General features: G+C 41.9%; 1 protein-coding gene and 1 long non-coding RNA gene across 2 annotated transcripts in view; one reads left to right on the top strand and one right to left on the bottom strand.

The window, feature by feature from the left end:
• Positions 1-1,682, bottom strand: part of LOC121396113 — a 17,299-nt gene extending 15,617 nt beyond the window's left edge. The window contains exon 1 of the long non-coding RNA XR_005962832.1: positions 1,607-1,682. This is a non-coding gene — a long non-coding RNA (uncharacterized LOC121396113). The remainder of the gene's footprint in view (positions 1-1,606) is intronic.
• Positions 1-13,714, top strand: part of LOC121396072 (cilia- and flagella-associated protein 251-like) — a 47,923-nt gene extending 34,209 nt beyond the window's left edge. Inside the window, exon 9 of the mRNA XM_041570672.1 lies at positions 13,557-13,714. Within this exon, the coding sequence (XP_041426606.1) occupies positions 13,557-13,607 (51 nt within the window). The 3' untranslated portion in view covers positions 13,608-13,714. The remainder of the gene's footprint in view (positions 1-13,556) is intronic.
• The last annotated feature ends 4,969 nt before the right edge of the window (positions 13,715-18,683 follow it).

The following is an 18,683-nucleotide window of genomic DNA, read 5'->3' on the forward strand; positions in this document are numbered from 1 at the left end:
GTGCTACTGTCAGGAGAGAATATATCTCATGAAATGACCTTCCCCTTCTTTTAAATCTTAAATGTTATAAAAGACATTGGTGGCTTAGGGCCCTAAGAGTTCAAAACAATTGTGGCCTGGGGTCATAAGAGTTGAAAACATTGGGTGACCTGGGGCCTCTAAAGGTAAAAACGTTGGTGACCTGGGCCCTAAGAGTTAAAAACATTGGTGACCTGGGACCTAAGAGTTTAAAAAATTGGTGACTGGGGCATAAGAGTTTAAAAAACATGGTGGCCTGGGGCCCTAAGAGGTAAAAACATTGGCGCAGGTGCCATAAGAGTTTAAAACATTGGTGGCAAGGGGTCCTAATTGTTAAAAACATTGGTGGCGGAGCCCTAAAGAGTTAAAAACATGGTGGCAAGGGGACCTAAGAGTTAAAAACATTGGTGGCAAGGGGCCCTAAGCGTTAAAAACATTGGTGGCAAGGGGCCCTAAAGAGTTAAAAACATTGGTGGCATGGGGCCCTAAGAATTAAAAATATTGGAGGCCAGGGACCCCCAAAGAATTAAAAACATTGGTGGCAAGGGGCCCTAAGAGTTAAAAAACATTGGTGGTAAGGGGCCCTAAGAATTAAAACATTGGTGGCAAGGGGCCCCAAGAGTTTAAAAACATTGGTGGCAAGGGGCCCTAAGTTAAAAACATTGGTGGCAAGGGACACAAAGAGTTTAAAACATTGGTGGCACGGGGGCCCCTAAAAGTTAAAAATATTGGTGGCCTGGGGCCCTAAAAATAAAAACATTGGTGGCCTGGGGCATAAAGAGCTAAAAAACAATTGTGGAAAATACAAATATCCTTATCATCTACAGTGGGGGCATATTATCCCTTATTATACATGAGTGATACTCAGAGTTCCTGTATAACTGAACCTGCAGCCTTCTGTCTCTTTATGGTAACAAAACCCCTCAATGACTTCTAATATCCTTATCATCTACAGTGGGGATACATTATCCTTTATAATACGAGTAATAAGCAGAGTTCCCTATATAAGTCTGCAGCCTTGTGCCTTTATATGGTCACAGAGCCATCGGTGACATCTAGCATCCTTAATCCATATCATTTAAAGTAGGGGGCACATTATCCCTTATAATCAATCAGTGATAGTCCCTGTATAACTCAGCCTGCAACCTTGTGCCTTTATATGGTTGTAGAAACCCAGTCCACCCCCAAGGCCCACCCAGATCCACCAAGCCTACACCACAGTAAAAAAGGCCACATAGATATCAGTCTATCAAAACTAAACCCCTCCCACACAAGATTTATAAAAGCCATTATCGGTGGTTAAAAAAAACATTGTTTGGCAGGGTCCACATAAAGTTTTTACAAAAATCATTAGTGGCCAGCCCCCCCCCCCCCATAAAAGTTTTTTAGGACCCCCTGTACAAGTTAAAAAAAAAATCATTATGGCCCCCTCTTCAAAGTTAAAAAGAAACATTGGTGGTCAGGGGCCCACAGAATATTCAAAAAAAACATTGGTGGCCAGGGGCCTATATAGTATTAACGTAATCCATTGGTGGCCCAGGGGTTTAATAAAATAAAAAAAACACATTTATGATCAGTGGGAACTTACCTTAGACTCCTTTCCTTACTTTGGGTCCCTTTCACGGCTTCAGGACTTCAACTTCGTGTCTTTTCATGAATTTGGGTCTTTTTGCAGCTTTGAAGAGCCCCCCACATGCTCTGTCATTTCAGGTACTGCAAAACCAACACATTTGCAGCATTCATTTGTGGGGCAAAGATAGAAAAAAAGTATGTTCACCCCAGAAAACCATATATTTTCAGAAAGTGGACATTCCCCTGAATCCATATCGGGTATGCTTGTCTTTGTACTCCAAAGCACCAAAGCTGCAACCCTTTCCTAAATTTGGGAGATTTTGGTGACATTTACAAAAATCACCTCATAACTTCTACCTTGCAGCAAACAATTACAAACCAATTAGGGTGACCTGACTGAAAACCACATCATTTTGTAAACTACACTTATGATGACTCCAAAATGGGTGATTATGTATTTCTGCTCCAAACTGTATAACTGCAAGCAATGTAAGAAAAAAAAACACGAAAAAATCAAATACAATTATGCAAATCAGTAAAATAAAATAACTGATCCGATAGCGTGGGTTAGTGGTCAGAATACTCAAGGCAAAAGTCAACGGTATGAATCAAACAGCTTTAGGGGGGAAAAAAGGGGAAATTATAAAAATGAAGAACTAAAAAACAAAAGTGATCTGCGTTCCCTGTAAAATTCAGCCTGCAACTTTGTGCCTTTATATGGTCATAAAACCACTCAGTGACATACTGTGGAAGTACAGTAGCCCTTATAAAACATGAGTGGAACTCAGAGATCCCTGTATAATTCAGCCTGCAGACCTGAGACTTTTTATGGTCAACAAACCCCTAGGTGACATCTAATATCCTTATCATTTAAAGAGGGGGTACATCATCACTTTTATAATATGAGTGGTACTCAGAGTTCCTGTACAACGTAGCCTACAGCCTTGTTTCCTTTATATGGTGATACAAGGCGTCAGTGACTTCGAATGTCCATATTATTTCCAGTAACGTGGACGTTATCCCTTATAATAGTGTGTGATTACCCACTGTTCCATGTATAATTCAGCCTGCAGCTTTGTGCTGTTATAGTAGTCAACACAACCCCTCCGTGACATCTAATATCCTAATCATTTACAGTAGGGGGTACATTTATCCCGTTAAACACACAAGTGATTCTCAGAGTCCCTGTATAACTCAGTCTGCAGCCTTGTGCCTTTATAAGGTTAGAGAGCCTCTCGGTGACATCTAATATCCTTACAATTTACAGTGGGGCAACATGATCCCTTAAAATATGAGATACAAAGAGTTCCCCATATATATAACATCCTGCAACTTATGTCTTTATATGGTCAGAGAACCATATGTAGTGACATCTACTATCCTATCATTAACAGTAGTGGGTACCATATCCCTTATACTGTATATAAGTCATATGAATAAGTGATTATGGCTTAAAAGAGGGGTTACATTATCGCCTGTACTAGAAAAGTGATACTCTCAAGAGTCCCTGTATAACACAGCCCGCAGCCATGCACCTTTATATGGTCACAGAACTTCTCAATTACATCTAATATGCCTTATTATTTATAGTGGGGGTACATTATCCTTATAGTACATTACCATTTGTAATAAGGGGAACAGAATTCCTTTGGCAGCTGAATTGTTGCCTCAGTTTTGAGAAATCAATTCGCTTGCGGCAAAACCCGGAAAATACACCACAATTTGTGTCTGGCAAAATTATTCGCCCATCTCTGTCCTGTATAACTCAGCCCACAGCGCTTGTTCTTCATATAAGTCACCAAACACAACCGAATTCCTAATACCCTTATTGTTTAAAATGCCAGGGTTAAAATAATCCTTATAATACACAATTAGGGAGTACATTATTCTTATAATACATGAGTGAGATTCGTAACAACTATGAAGCACAGATATAAAAAAAAAATGAAGTACTCTAGGGTGGCTAGCACTCACTACATATAATGTATTGTGAGGTACCAACCGTCCTCTTGGCTGGTTTAAATATATATTATTGGGTGCCTGGACTCTCTGCCTCCACTGTATATAATGTACTTTGGGGTTCGATGCCCCTCCCCACTTCCCTTTACATGTTTAGGTCCAGTACCAAATGTGAAATATGCAAATTGGGCTTTCGATTAGGTTTGATATTGAGCCCAAATCTGAAAACTGACTGCACTTTTAGTCTCCTACCCTTAAAAATAGTTTGAACCCAACCTCAGTTACAGATCAGGGACCGTAGACGCACTACTTCCTCAACTGCTCTTATCTTAACATACTGAGATACCATGCAGTTTTTGTGCTTCCCAATATTACTCTGTATCAGTATTGGAATATACTAAGACTAAATAAAAGCTTATCTGTTGCAGCTGTCTTTTCCCTTCCCATTAACAAAAAAAAAACCCTAATCTGGGGCTTAACACCTTGTAAAGTGATAAGACAGTTCCCAACGACCAGTAACACTAAACCAGTGACAATGAGGAATGAATGCACATATTGGGGAAATTGCTTAAGCGTTGGCATTGTTTTTCAGGAGTCAGAACCAGCAGTTCAGAGGAACAGAAAGGGACAGTCAGATAGTAACAAACATTACCAAAACTACAGTGACACACGTCTACAAACCTTTATATGGTCACAGAAGCTCAGTGGCTTCTTCTTGTAATTGAAACATTACCCTTATAATACATGAGTGATAATCAGAGTTCCTGTAAAACTCAGCCTTTAGCCCGTGTCCATCATGTGGTCACACAACACCCTCAGTTACATCTAATATCCATATCATTTACAAGTAGGGGCTTAATTATGCCTTATGATAAAGAGTGATCGTGGGAGTTCCCGGTTTAACTAAACTCATCCTTAGCCTTTATAAAGTCACAGAACCTCCTCAAGTGACTTCTAATATCCCAATAATTTACAGTGAGGGACATTATCCCTTACAATACACGTGTGATGCTCCAGAAGTTTCCTGGAATAACTCAGCCTGCAGCCTTGTGCCTTTATATGATTCAGAGAACCCCTCATTTACAATAGGGGGTACAGTATATCTAATAATAAGAGGAAGTGATACTCAGAGTTTCCTGTATAACACAGCGGCCTTGTGCCTTTTAAGGGTCACAGAACCCCTCAGTGGCATGGAATATCTTATAATTGTACAGTAGGGGTAACATTATCTCTTATAATACAATAGTGGTACTCAGAGGACGGCAGTATAACAGCCTATAGCCTTGTGCTTTCACATAGTCAAAGACATAATACTCCTAATCATTTACAGTAGGGAGAAGCTTATCCTTATAATCAATGAGTGATAGTCCCCTATATAACTCCTGCAGCCCTGTGCCTTTACATGGTCACAGAACCCTTAGTGACTTCTAATATCCTTACAATTTACAGTGGGGATTAATTATAGGCCTTATAATACATGTGTGATCATCCCTGTATAACTCAGACCTGCAGCTGGACATGGACCCCTGCTGCAAATCCTCTGCTCACTAATGTCCGCCTCCCCTGGCAGGTGCCATACCTTCTTCAGGTACGCGCCATTATCTTCATGCTGCGGGGGGGGGGGAGGCGATAAGCAAGGAGGCTCTTGCCAGCAGTGAGCGGGTCTGGTTGGCGGGGCCCCATGAGGGCTGTTTGGCCCACCGGCCCAGCTAATATCCATATCATTTACAGTAGGGGTACATTACCTTGTGATTTCAGAGTCCCCTGTAATAACTCAGCCTACAGCCTTTATATGGTCACAGAACCACTCAGTATCTAGTATCCTTATAATTTACAGTAGGAGGTACAATATCCATTATAATAACATAAGTGACAATTCTTTGTTCAACTCAGGCCTGTAACTGTGTGCCTTTAATATGGTCAAAGAACCCGGTCAGTGACTTCCTAATATTTTTTAGCATTTGCAGTGGGGGTGCATTAAACCTTATTAATACATGAGCATACTCAGAGATCCTGTATATACTTAGCCCTGAAGCCTTGTGCCTTTATATGGTCACAGAAACCCTCTGTGAATGCTAATATCCTTTATCATTTACACAAGGGGTCAGTATCCCTTATAATCATGAATGATGAACCCTGTATAACTGAAACCTGGCAGCCTGTCCTCTATATGGTCATAGAACAATCTCAGGTGAAATCTAAATTCCTTATCAAGTAACGGCAAGAGAAACATTATCCGTATAATAATGAGTGATACCGCAAGATCCTGCGTAGGAATAATCCCTTTTAATATCCTAATTTATAGGGGTGTAATAATATCCCTTATATTTCCATGCAGCTTTGCTTTATATAGTCCACAGAACCAGTAGTTCACAGTAGAGGTTTCCATTATCCCTTAATAAAAAATGAAGTGAAACATCAAGAGTTCCCTGTATAATAAACATGCAGCCTTGTGCTTTTATATGGTATCAGAACACTCAGTACTTCCTTATTCCTTAAATTTATAGTATGGGGGTTAACATTATCCCTTATAATTAAATGAGACATGTTTAGAGACCCTTGTAATAACTCAGCTACAGCCTTGTGCTTTTATATGGTCTCATTAGGCTACATTATCACATATAATACATAACATGATAGTCCCCTGTATAACACAGCCTGCAGCCTTCTGTCCTTTAATGTGGTCTCATATGCTATGTGACTTCTAATTGTCTACCAATTTACAGTAGGGGGTACAGTAATTCCTTTACCGACATGAGTGATCGTTCCCTGACTAACTCAGCTCCCAGCCAATATGCCTTTAATTATAAATATGAACAGCATAAGTATTCCCCTTGGCTAAGCACAATTCAGGCAGGACAGTCCCCAAGTTTGCTCCATAGCCTGTACAGAGAGATACCATAAACTATGGTAGAATAAGTGTTCCCTGTATATGGCTTTATTCAGTAGGAACAGCCCCCTAAGTTTGCTTGTTACACCGAGTTTCAAAAACCTATGGAAGCATAGGAATTCCTCTGGTACTATAAGCACAATGACTGCAGAACCACTCCATAAAGTTTTTCTTAGCCCTGTATAGAGAGATCCATACAAACTAGGGCAGCAAATAGCTATTCCCCTGTTACTAAACACCATTCAGCAGGAACAGTCCTAAGTTTTGCTCTTAGCACTGTACAGAGAGATCCGCATAAAACTATGGCAGCAATAAGGTAATTCCCATATTAAAGCACTATTCAAGCAGGAACGGTCCTAAATTGGGTCCATAGCCTGTACAGAGAGATACCAGAAAACTAGAACAGCATCGGAATTTTCCTATACTAAGAACAATTCAACAGGAAGAAGCACCCTAAGGCTTGCTCATACCTGTACAGAGAGACACCATAAAACTGTGGCAGCATAAGTATTTCCCCTGCACTAATTACATTCAGCAGAAACAGCCGATAAAACTTTGCTCATAGCCTGTTACAAAAATACCATAATAACTAAGGCAGCAAAGGTGGTCCCCTGGACTAAGCACAAAATTCAGCAGGAACAAGCCCTTAAGTTTTGATCAGCCTGTACACAAATAGACCATACAAACTAAGGCAGCAAAGGCATTCCCCTTGTTACTAAGCACAATTAAGGAACTGTCCCTAAAGTTTATTCGTAGCCTGTTCAGAAGAATCCCATAAAAGTAGGGCAAGCATGATACTCCTCTGTAGCTAAGCACAATTCAGTGCAGGACAGTCCCCAAATTTGTTCTACCTGTTCAGAAGATCCCATAAAAGTAGGGCAGCATGGCGTATTCCCCGTCCTAAGCCAAATTCAACAGGAACAGTTTTCCCCGGCAAAGTTTGTTCATAGTCTGTACAGAGAGATTCCATAAAACAAGGTAAGCATGGGTATTGCCCTGGTACTAAGCCCCAATTCAGCATGGAACAGTCCTAAGTTTGATCATAGCCTGCAAAGAGAAATGATACTATAAGGTGAGTTGGGGACAAGTGGAGGTACAGACAGCTGAAACATTACATGACGTCTATATCAATAGGAAATACTGTGTGTAGACCACTAAACAGCTTTGAAACATATAGCTCTATAAATACACCGACACAAACTCTCTCTCTAACGTACAAGGTCATGCTGGAACACAAACACCCCAACTTACCGGACTATTCCAAATAATCACAAAATGCTCAATAAGCAATAAATACCAAGAACAATGAGATCCACCATCTCTATCCACTATTTAGGCTAAGGTGCCCCTATAAGCAAAGCCCCCCAAAACCCATGGCTGATGAATGAATGGACCCAACAGATATGGCAGCGCAGTAATTGCACTGACTCAATAGGCCACACATACAAAGCAATGCTCTGTGTACTTAATAGTCTGTGTATGTGCTGCACATCTAATTAGAAATAAATGCCATATAAACCTCACTCATCAACAGGGGACACTTCCCCTTTAAGAGCAGGGGACAGAGGTGACTTCCATCTGGGAGTGTGACAGTTGGTTCAGTCCGTTGGTTGGCCCTGTGGTGAGAGGTAAGAGTACTTTCCCCTCTGGGAGATTTTTTGCCAGAAAACCTTTATTTTAGTGGAAAAAGAGGCGGGAATTTGGCCGATGTCCCCCACAGACTAGCAGGTGGTGTGCCTCTCCCTGATTTTAGTGAATTTGGATATTTTTCCCCTAAAATGTGCTTGGGAGATGCCTTTAATCTTAGTGCTGGTTGGGAGACACAGACTTTTTGTGCATTTGGCATTATGCAGGGCTGCCAGCAAATATTCACATTATCTTCAGAAGGAAACTTTTGGGGACCCTGTAGCACACCATAAGGAACTAGGGGTGGGAAGCAGAGGCACGTGCCATGGGGACAGTTGGGGGTGATGAGTGGGGGACATACAGCAGGTCCCATAGAAGAGAGGAGACTTTACACCTAGGGTTTGACAGTTGGTTTAGTCCGTTGGTTAAGTGTATATTCCCTGAGAGATATTTTTGCCAAATAACCTTTACTATAGTAAAAACAAGAGGGGAAAAGGTTGGGTGACGCCCCCCAGACTAGCAGATGTTGCTCCTCTCCCTGATTTTAGTGAATTTGGAGATTTTTCCCCTAAAATGTGCTTGGGAGAAGCCTTTAATGTTAGTGCTGGTTGGGAGACACAGACTTTGGCAGTTATTTAGGGCTGTCTGCTAATTGACTGTGTGAGGAAACTTCCAGCATTCTAGAGACCGAGGCTCAGTACCTGCTGGAACTGATACAAAGCTCAAAGTTTAGGGGAAAATACATTTCTGCTTTCCTCTGTATTAAATAGGAATATTAAGCGCTAAATTCCTTAACTTGCCTTTATATTCTCTTTCTATACAGATTGCTACAGTGCCTTTCCTGCATTTTTGGACCGCGACTTCGGTGATTCACACCTGCCCATTAACACCTGGGAGTTTTTTTTGGCTTCTCCATTGTTCATATAATTACATCTTTAGCTGAACAGTGTAAGAGAGCCAGGGGTTCCTTAGGGAGACCCCCCTTGGGGTGCCCCGGCCTTGTGCCGCCCCCTATTTTTTTCCCCCATCGGAGAATCTTCTTTAAGAGGTAATCTTGCAAATTCAACTGATTCAGCACATGATTTCTTCTTCAGCGAGTCTGTCGTAAATTCACTTGGGGGGTCGGCTTTGTGCATATGAGCCCATACGGCTACTGTATATGGTATTTATAAAGAAGCCAATTCATCAGCAGCATTAATAATGGGCTTTAATCATTTACTGGAACACTGTTTCATACAAATGGGAGAATATAGATAAGGAAATACATAAATGGGTGGTTCACCTTTAATGTATATTTTAGTATGTTACAGGATGGCTACTTCTAAGCAAATTTTTCACTTGTCTTCATTAAATGTTTTCGATATTTTTCTGACTCTTTCCCGCTTTCAATGGGTCACTGACCCCATCAAAAACAAATGGTCTGTAATGCTACACATTTATTGTTATTGCTACTTTTCTTCAAAGACATGGTTGCTAGAGTCATTTGGACCATAGCAACCACATGGCTGAAATTGCAAACTGGAGAGCTGCTGAAGAAAAAGCTCAATAACTCAAAACCCACAAATAATAAAAAAAGAAAAACCAAGTGAAAATTGTCTTAGAATATCACTATCTGCATCATACTAAAAGTTCATTTAAAGGGAAACAACTCTTGCCTTCACTTTGGCTGATTATGTCTATTTGTCCCTGTAGGTTTCAACGATGGACAAGGTGCAGAGAAATCCATCTCTTCTGGTAATGCCTTAGTGTAAAACAATCCTCTCTCATCTGAACTGGTGTTTCCCTTTCTCTCTTCTATATAAGTTCTACTTAAGCTGTCTGTCTGCACTGCTTCGCCAGGCGAAGTTTCGCCAGGGCTCCGCAAATTCACTAAAATCCGAAGTTGCGCACAGGGGTAGCGTAAGGTTGCGAAGTTGCGCTAGCGTTGATTCGCTATATAAAGCGAAGTTACGCTAGCGAAGGCTAATTTGCATACGGCGCGAAATTCAAATTTCAATGGAGGAACACGTATCTGCACTACAAATGCCTAGAAAACCTTCAAATCAGCAAATAAAAAATTTATTTTGCCCTACACATGTGCCCACTGTCTAGGTAAGTTGCCATGAGTCAGGAAATGTAGGGGGGAGGAAGGGAGCCCCAAAAAATTTTCGATCTTTTTCAGCCTATCACCCATCATGTAAAAACATGCCAGCGTTTTTTGGGACTTAGAAAAAAAATTGACTTTTTTTTTAAACAATCCCTATCTACTCTATTGCGCTTCGCCAGGTCTGAGGTGGCGAAGGAAGTCTAGCGTAAAAGGTAGCGTTCAGTACACTGCGCAAGTTAGTGAATTTGCGTAGTTTCGTCGCTAGCGAAAATTCGCCTGGCGTAAGGTTGCGAAGTAACACTAGCGAAACTACGCCAGCGTTCGTTAGTGAATTTGCGCAGTAGCGAAAATGCCAAACGCTAGCGAATTAACGCTAGCGTTTGGCGCTTCACGCCTTAGTGAATTTGCCCCATAAGGTGCAAAAAATAAAAAAGGTTTATTGCAACGTTTCGGCTCCTGTACTCGAGCCTTCTTCAGGCCACCTGAAGAAGGCTCGAGTACAGGAGCCGAAGCGTTGCAATAAATCTTTTTTTTATTTTTGCACCTTATAAGTCCTGTGTGTGCGATTTTTCGTTGTTCTATGTATAATTTACTATAACCTGCACCTGGGCAATTGCTATTTACAAGAGTGCTCCAGCTGTATGAAAAAAAATATATATATTTGCCTCTGTGCATGTAGAACTGACATCCAGGGAATCCAATCACTACGTTTATTTAATTTTCAGAATAAAATGCCCTTATTACTGGCATGCTTGCCCATAAAAACCCAAACCCTTTTCTTTCTCTTTTCTCCTCAGAGCCAGGCTGACTGTGAGCAGCATTTAGAGCCATTTAGTATTCTGTCCCTAATGCTCTTTCTTTTCACTTACAGACGCTGTACTCCGTCCTGAAGGACTTCAGGGGGGAACATACGGACTTTGAGGCCCTCGCCTCTTATTACGGTAAAATCCTATATAATTTATCAGTTCCTAAGGTTGTGCCATTTGTTTTATCATATGTGAATTCCTTTCCCCATATAGCTCCGTATTTAACAGAATTGTGTTTTCCCGCAGAACATCACTACCGGGTCGAATACAGCGAGAACATCGTCCTGTAAGTAAACCATAAATGGACTTGTTACATGTTGGGAATCATTTGCTATTGCCCCAGGGGTAACTGCAAGGGCAATAAGGCTGGAAAATGTTTAATTAACATTCAGTGATATCTTTCTTTTTCAGAAAGCACTTCCTTCTTACGTGCGAAGTGGACCCGAGGATGAGGGCCAAGGAGAACATTATCCTGTACTGGAAAATGCTCAACTCACTGGTATGTAATGCAGAATTGATGTTTAGGTAAATAGGGAACAAATAATATTAGATTGCCAGCTCTTATCTCACACTGCTTCTTTCTTTATGTTTCAGGAAGTGATCAAGAGGGAATATGCCGCCCTCAGGAAGTCTGCCAAGCTGCCTCCTGTAAGTGTCACTAGTATTATTATGGGAGAGGTTATTATTCACTGTGTGTCTCTATAATAATTGGTACAAAGAAGCGCTTAACATTGACTCTCTTCTTCCACAGGATCATCCAACTCGAGTCCAAAACCGGAGGCAGCAACTTGAGTATCTGCGGCTGGAGAATGTAAGTTCACCTGGATCACTGTCCCTGATGCTTTTCTTGGGTGTTTTAACAACTAGATACTGAACTTTGATTGGTCCATTGCAATCAGGACAACTGCACACGGGGTGATTTGGGGTTTTTTCTCCCTATGATGAGAAAAGGCTGAACAATATCACATCATCAGCTGCCGGCAGGGAATCCCACACCCTCACTGCCCTCAGCATATAAAGGTACTATTAGCAGCACATCTACAGGCATAATCCTAACTGTCTCCTTTCTTTCCCCTTTGCTCCTATCCTTGTGCCTCCCATGTGCTCACAGACCATCAACCAACACCTTAACCAGCTGCACAACGAGTTTGTGAGAGAGCAGAAGCTACAGGAAGCTGCTGGGTATGTATTTTGCAATTAACACTTTCAATTACACTTACTGGCACATGGATACTGGTTCAAAAAATAGATGTTTTCTCGTACCTCTGGGTGCTTTGGCCATACTAATAGTAAATAGCACAGAAACTTGTTGAACTTTTTTAGGTCCCTACAAACATAGCATGTATTTCAGCATGTATCACTGGGTGAAGTCTAGCATGGAACTTACTCAGCTCAGTAACTGCCAATGTGTTACAGTAGGGACAGGTGTGTAGCAGGCATAATGTTATTTCTTAGGTACAAGGCTATCAGGCTATTTTAATCCTCCAGTGATCAGAATTGTAGTTGCAATACTTTGGAAACAAATTACAATAATGACCCATTTTTTTTTTTTACATTTTCTTCCCTTCAAACCTAGTAAGAAACTAAGTCCTGCAGCTGAAGAAGAGGAGGAGGATGATGGAGCCCCTGCAGCAGCAGCAGAAAAGGAAGCCGCTCCTGGAGAAGAAGAAGAGGAAGCTCCAATAAAGAAAAAGAAGAGGAAAGCGCTCCCGCTGAAGATAAGCAACTTCCTGAAGAGGAGGAGAAAGAAGAGGGAGCGGAAGTAGGAGGTTCTGCAGAAGAACATCAAGCCCCTGCAGTGGAGGAGAAGAAGACGGAGGCGCAGTCTCCTGCAGGGGAAGAAGAACAGGTAGGACCTCCTGAAGAAAACGAAGAGAAAACTCCTGTAGCGGAGGAGAAAGAAGAGGGAGCGGATGGAGAAGAAGAAGCTCCTGAGGTGGAAGAGATCATCAAAGATCCTCCGGTGGTGGAGAGGCCAACCCTGCGAAAACAGCTTAAGAAGGCCATCATGAAGAGGCTCCGGAGAGTATGGGTAATGTATCATTTTATTGACATTTACCCATTATCTAGAGATGCCTCATGTTGTCCAGTGCAGCTCCACTTTACTTCCTGCAGTTCTGAGCATTTTCAATCAGAACAATAAAAGGAAATCATACACCGTCTGTTGAGCCCGCAGGCTGATTACTTTGAGGGCACCCCATAGACCGATGTTTGGCTGCCTTTAGGTTGTAAGAGGTTGCTGACAGAGATCGAAGTCTGCAGATAAAGTGTTGATTCTATAGCAGGCCAATAACAGGGGAGGTAGGTAATGCTTATAGGGCTGCTGGACATCTGGCTTAGATATCCACCTTTGGAAATGGGTTGCTACTGGGTAATAGACTGGCACCAGGTGATCAAAGCATATAAAAGAATAAATGGCACAGGCTCAGACTGAGATTCATAATAGGCCAAGGCATTCCATGTGTAGAGAGACCCAAACAGTCCCCACAGGCCCAATGAATAGTGCGTTCTTAAAGCAAGACCGAGCCTTTAATATCATAATGAAACAAGTATTTGTCTTTATTCTTATGTCAACACTTTCTAAATCTTTTCTTTTCAGCATTCCACCCAAAGACTCAACTGCTGCTGCCGACCCAACACCATGGCCTAAATCCTTCCGGTTTACCTCTCCCAAGGGCGTATGTCTGTGTGTCTGTCTGTGTGTTTGTGGGTTATGTACAGAAGGGAGTGTGGGAGTTGTATACAAGAGTGGGTGAGGGATTATGTACAGGAGTGGGTGAGGGATTATGTACAGGAGGGAGAGTGAGGGGTTATGTAAAGGAGGGAGAGTGAGGGGTTATGTAAAGGAGTGGGGTGAGGGATTATGTACAGGAGGGAGAGTGAGGGATTATGTACAGGAGGAAGGGTGGGAGTTATATACAGGAGGGAGTGTGGGAGTTATGTACAGGAGTGGGGTGAGGGATTATGTACAGGAGTGGGGTGAGGGATTATGTACAGGAGGGAGAGTGAGGGGTTATGTACAGGAGGAAAGGTCGGAGTTATGTACAGGAGGGAGGGTAGGAGTAATGATGGGGGATATCTACAGTAGGGATGGTTATGTATAGGAGAGAGAGGTTGAAGGGGGTGTGTATAGGTAAGGGTGTGTATAGGAGGGGGTGCTTAGCATGATCCAGGGTGTAAAACCGACTGCCGTTTCTAGGAGTCAGGAAGGCATTTTTACCTTCAGTGCAGATTGGTCCTCATAGTACTCTAGGGTTTTTCTCCTTCCTCTGGATCATTGGTCGTTAGGGATGCCCAAATATAAATTAGCTATTAATTTTAATAAATCCTGTGCTCCCTGCCAGGTTTCCCCATAAATATGTCTCAGCGTTTTTCTTTAATCCCTATGGTGACTATTGAGGGAAGGGGCTCCTGTGCCTCGTTCTACTAAGGACACACATTGATCGCCAATGATTGGAAGGAACTACAAAATTGCTTTACTCCATAGGCCACAATGTAAGCATTTCCCTTCAAGTCCGTTGCCCCTTTCTTAACATTGGAATTCCATCCACTTCCCACCAGCCTATTTATCCTATACCAGACATTTAGTATATGGTATATAGTATATAAGGTGCTTGATATTGGGGAACACCTATGCTGGATTTGTTTTTTGGTTTGAAGAAGCAAGAGGCTGGCACACGGAGCGATTTAAACTGGGGTCCTACCCCTGGTGTGTTTATTGCATCAAACAGCGTTTCGGAGGGCGATCCCCGTTCGTCAGGTGAAATTCCGCGTGAATTCTTTGCACTGTTTGTTTTTTGGTTACCACTCTCTCCAGGTTACGAGACATCCTTTTTGGGTGGGGGATTCCTGCTAAAGCGATGTTGGATTATTATATTTCTTCTTGCCCCCACAATGACACACTCCATTGTTTGCTAGGCGAGCAAGAGCTTTGAGGGGTAATAAGGAAGGTAGGTGCAAGTTGGGCCAACCCTGCCACTGGACCCATGACCACCCCCCAATCAGTACCAAAGTTCACATGGACATGAACCTGGAACAGTAACTTTTGGTCAACCTAAATCAAATGTATTAGTAGAACTTTTCTGCATTTCTGATGTGTAAATATGAGGCAGTAGGTTAAATCCTTTGGTCAAACACTAGCCGGTCCTAATAAAGGCAATGACAAATGTGTTGCCCACTGGAAATATGTGCTACTGTCAGGAGAGAATATACTCATGAAATGACCTTCCCCTTCTTTAAATCTTAAATGTTAAAAAACATTGGTGGCTTAGGGCCCTAAGCGTTAAAAACATTGGTGGCCTGGGGTCGTAAAAGTTGAAAACATTGGTCACCTGGGGTCCTAAAAGGTAAAAACATTGGTGGCCTGGGGTCGTAAAAGTTGAAAACATTGGTCACCTGGGGTCCTAAAAGGTAAAAACATTGGTGACCTGGGGCCCTAAGAGGTAAAAATATTGGTGGCAAGGCACCATAAGAGTTAAAAACATTGGTGACAAGGAGCCCTAAGAGTTAGAAACATTGGTGGCACGGGGGCCCTAAGAATTAAAAACATTGGTGGCAAGGGGCCCTAAGAATTAAAAAACATTGGTGGCAAGGGGACCTAAGAATTAAAAACATTGGTGGCAAGGGGCCCTAAGAGTTAAAAACATTGGTGGCAAGGGGCCCTAAGAGTTAAAAACATTGGTGGCCTGGGGCCCTAAGAGGTAAAAATATTGGTGGCAAAGCACCATAAGCCCTAAGAGTTAGAAACATTGGTGGCACGGGGGCCCTAAAAATTAAAAACATTGGTGGCAAGGGGCCCTAAGAATTAAAAACATTGGTGGCAGGGGGCCCTAAGAGTTAAAAACATTGGTGGCAAGTGGCCCTAAGAGTTAAAAACATTGGTGGCAAGGGCCCTAAGATAAAAAACATTGGTGGTAAAGGGGCCCTAAGAGTTAAAAACATTGGTGGCAAGGGGCACAATGAGTTTAAAACATTGCTGGCAAGCGGCCCTAAGAGTTAAAAATATTGGTGGCCTGGGGCCCTTAAAATTAAAAACATTGGTGGCCTGGGGCATAAAGAGCTAAAAACAATTGTGGCAAGGGCCCTACTACTAATATCCTTATCATCTACAGTGGGGGTATATTATCCCTTATTATACATGAGTGATACTCAGAGTTCCCTGTATAACTGAACTGCAGCGTTCTGTCTTTTTTATGGTAACAAAATCTCAATGACTTCTAATATCCTTATCATCTACAGTGGGGATACATTATCCTTTATAATACAAGTAATAAGCAGAGTTCCCTATATAAGTCTGCAGGCTTGTGCCTTTATATGGTCACAGAGCCATCAGTGACATCTAGCATCCTTAATCCATATCATTATCCTTATAATCAATCAGTGATAGTCCCCTGTATAACTCAGCCTGCAACCTTGTGCCTTTATATGGTTATTAGAACCCAGTCCGACCCAAGGCCCACCCCAGATCCACCAAGCCTACACACAGTAAAAAGGCCACATAGATATCAGCGCTAAAAAACTTAATCCCTCCCACACAAAATTTATAAAAAGCCATTGGTGGGTAAAAACAAAAACATTGTTGGCTACGGTCCACATAACAGTTTTTAAAAATCATTGGCGGTCAGGCCCCCATAAGTTAATAAAAAAAAAAAACATTGGTGCCAGGGCCCCATAAAGTTTAAAAGTCTAGTGGTCAGGAACCCAAACAAGTTAAAAAAAAATCATTGGTGGTCAGGGGCCCATAGAATATTTAAAAAAAACATTGGTGGCCAGGGGCCTATATAGTATTAACATAATACATTGTGGACAGGGGTTTAATTAATTAAAAAAACAAACTCATTTATGTTTAGTGGAAACTTACTTAGACTCCCTTTCCTTACTTTGGGTCATTTCGAGGCTTCAAGGAACTTCACTTCAGTCTTTTTTTTATGCTTTGGGTCTTTTTGCTATCTGTTTGCCCTCAAATGAATGGCTGCAAATGTGTTGATTTTGCAGTACCGTGAATCACAGCCGCAAAGGCTGCAAAAAGACCCAAAGTCATAAAATAGACCTGAGTTGAAGTCCTAAGCCTCGAAATGAACCCAAAGTAAGGAAGCGGAGTCTAAGGTAAGTTCCACTAAACATAAATGAGTTTGTTTTTTTTATATTAATTAAACGCCCTGCCACAATGTATATTGTTAATACTAATATAGGCCCTGGCCAACCAATGTTTTTTTTAAATATTCTATGGGGCCCCTGGACACCACTGATTTTTTTTAACTTGTTGGGGTTCCTGACGCACTACTTTTTAAACTTTTTTAATGGGGGCTGGACAATGTTTTATTTTTTTATTAACTATGGGGGCTGACGCCACTGATATTTTAAAACTGTTATGTGGGTACCGTAGCCAACAATGTTTTTGTTTTACCACCAATGGCTTTTTATAAATTTTGTGTGGGAGCGGATTAGTTTTAGCGCTGATATCTTTGTGCCTTTTTACTAGTGGTGTAGGCTTGGGTGGATCTGGGGTGGGCACTTGGGGTCGGAGCTGGGGTTATAACCATATAAAGGCACAAGGTTCAGGCTGAGTTATACAGGGACTTATCAAACTGATTGATTATAAGGGATAATGAATGGATTAAGGATGCTAGATGTCACTGATGGGCTCTGTGACGCATATAAAGGCACAAGGCTGCAGACTTATATAGGGAACTCTGCTTATTACTTGTATTATAAAGGATAATATCCCCGTAAATGCTAAGGATATTAGAAGTCATTTGAGGAGTTTTTGTTACCATAAAAAGCAGAACGCTGCAGGTTCAGGTTATACAGGGAACCTGAGTATCACTCATGTATAATAAGGGATAATATACCCCACTGTAGATGATAAGGATATTAGTAGTAGGGCCCTTGCCACAATTGTTTTAGCCTTATGCCCGCAGGCCACCACATGATTTTTATTTTAAGGGCCAAGGCCACCAATATTTAAGCGTCTTAGGCCGCTTGCCAGCAATGTTTTAAACTCATTGTGCCCTTGGCACCAATGTTTTTAACTCTAGGGGCCCCTTTACCACCAAATGTTTTTTTTTATCCTTAGGGCCCTTGCACCACATGTTCTTTAACTCTTAGGGCCACTTGCCACGAATGTTTTTAAAACTGCTTAGGGCCCCCTGCCACATGTTTTTAATTCTTAGGTCCCTTGCACCAATGTTTTTTAATTCTTAGGGCCCCTTGCCACCATGTTTTTAATTTTTAGGGCCCGCCGTGCCCAATGTTTCTAACTCTTAGGGCTTATGTGCTTTGCCACATATTTTTACCCTCTTAGGGCCCCGGCCACCAATGTTTTTACTCTTAGGGCCCTTGCCACCAATGTTTTTACTCTTAGGGCCCTTGCCACCAATGTTTTTTAATTCTTAGGGTCCCCTTTGCCACCATGTTTTTTAATTCTTAGGCCCCTTGCACCAATGTTTTAATTCTTAGGGCCCGTGCCACCAATGTTTCTAACTCTTAGGGCTCCTGTGCACCAAAATGTTTTTAAACTCTTATGGTGCTTGCCCAATATTTTTACCTCTTAGGGCCCCAGGTCACAATGTTTTTACCTTTTAAGGACCGCAGGTTGACCAATGTTTTCAACTTTTTACGACGCCCAGGCCACCAATGTTTTGTCTTTAGGACCCCAGGTGACAAATGGTTTTCAACTTTTACGACCCAGGACACAATGTTTTTAACGCGCTTGGCCTAAGCCACC

This window comes from Xenopus laevis, chromosome 7S (genome assembly GCF_017654675.1).
Source record: "Xenopus laevis strain J_2021 chromosome 7S, Xenopus_laevis_v10.1, whole genome shotgun sequence".
Lineage (NCBI taxonomy): Eukaryota > Metazoa > Chordata > Amphibia > Anura > Pipidae > Xenopus > Xenopus laevis.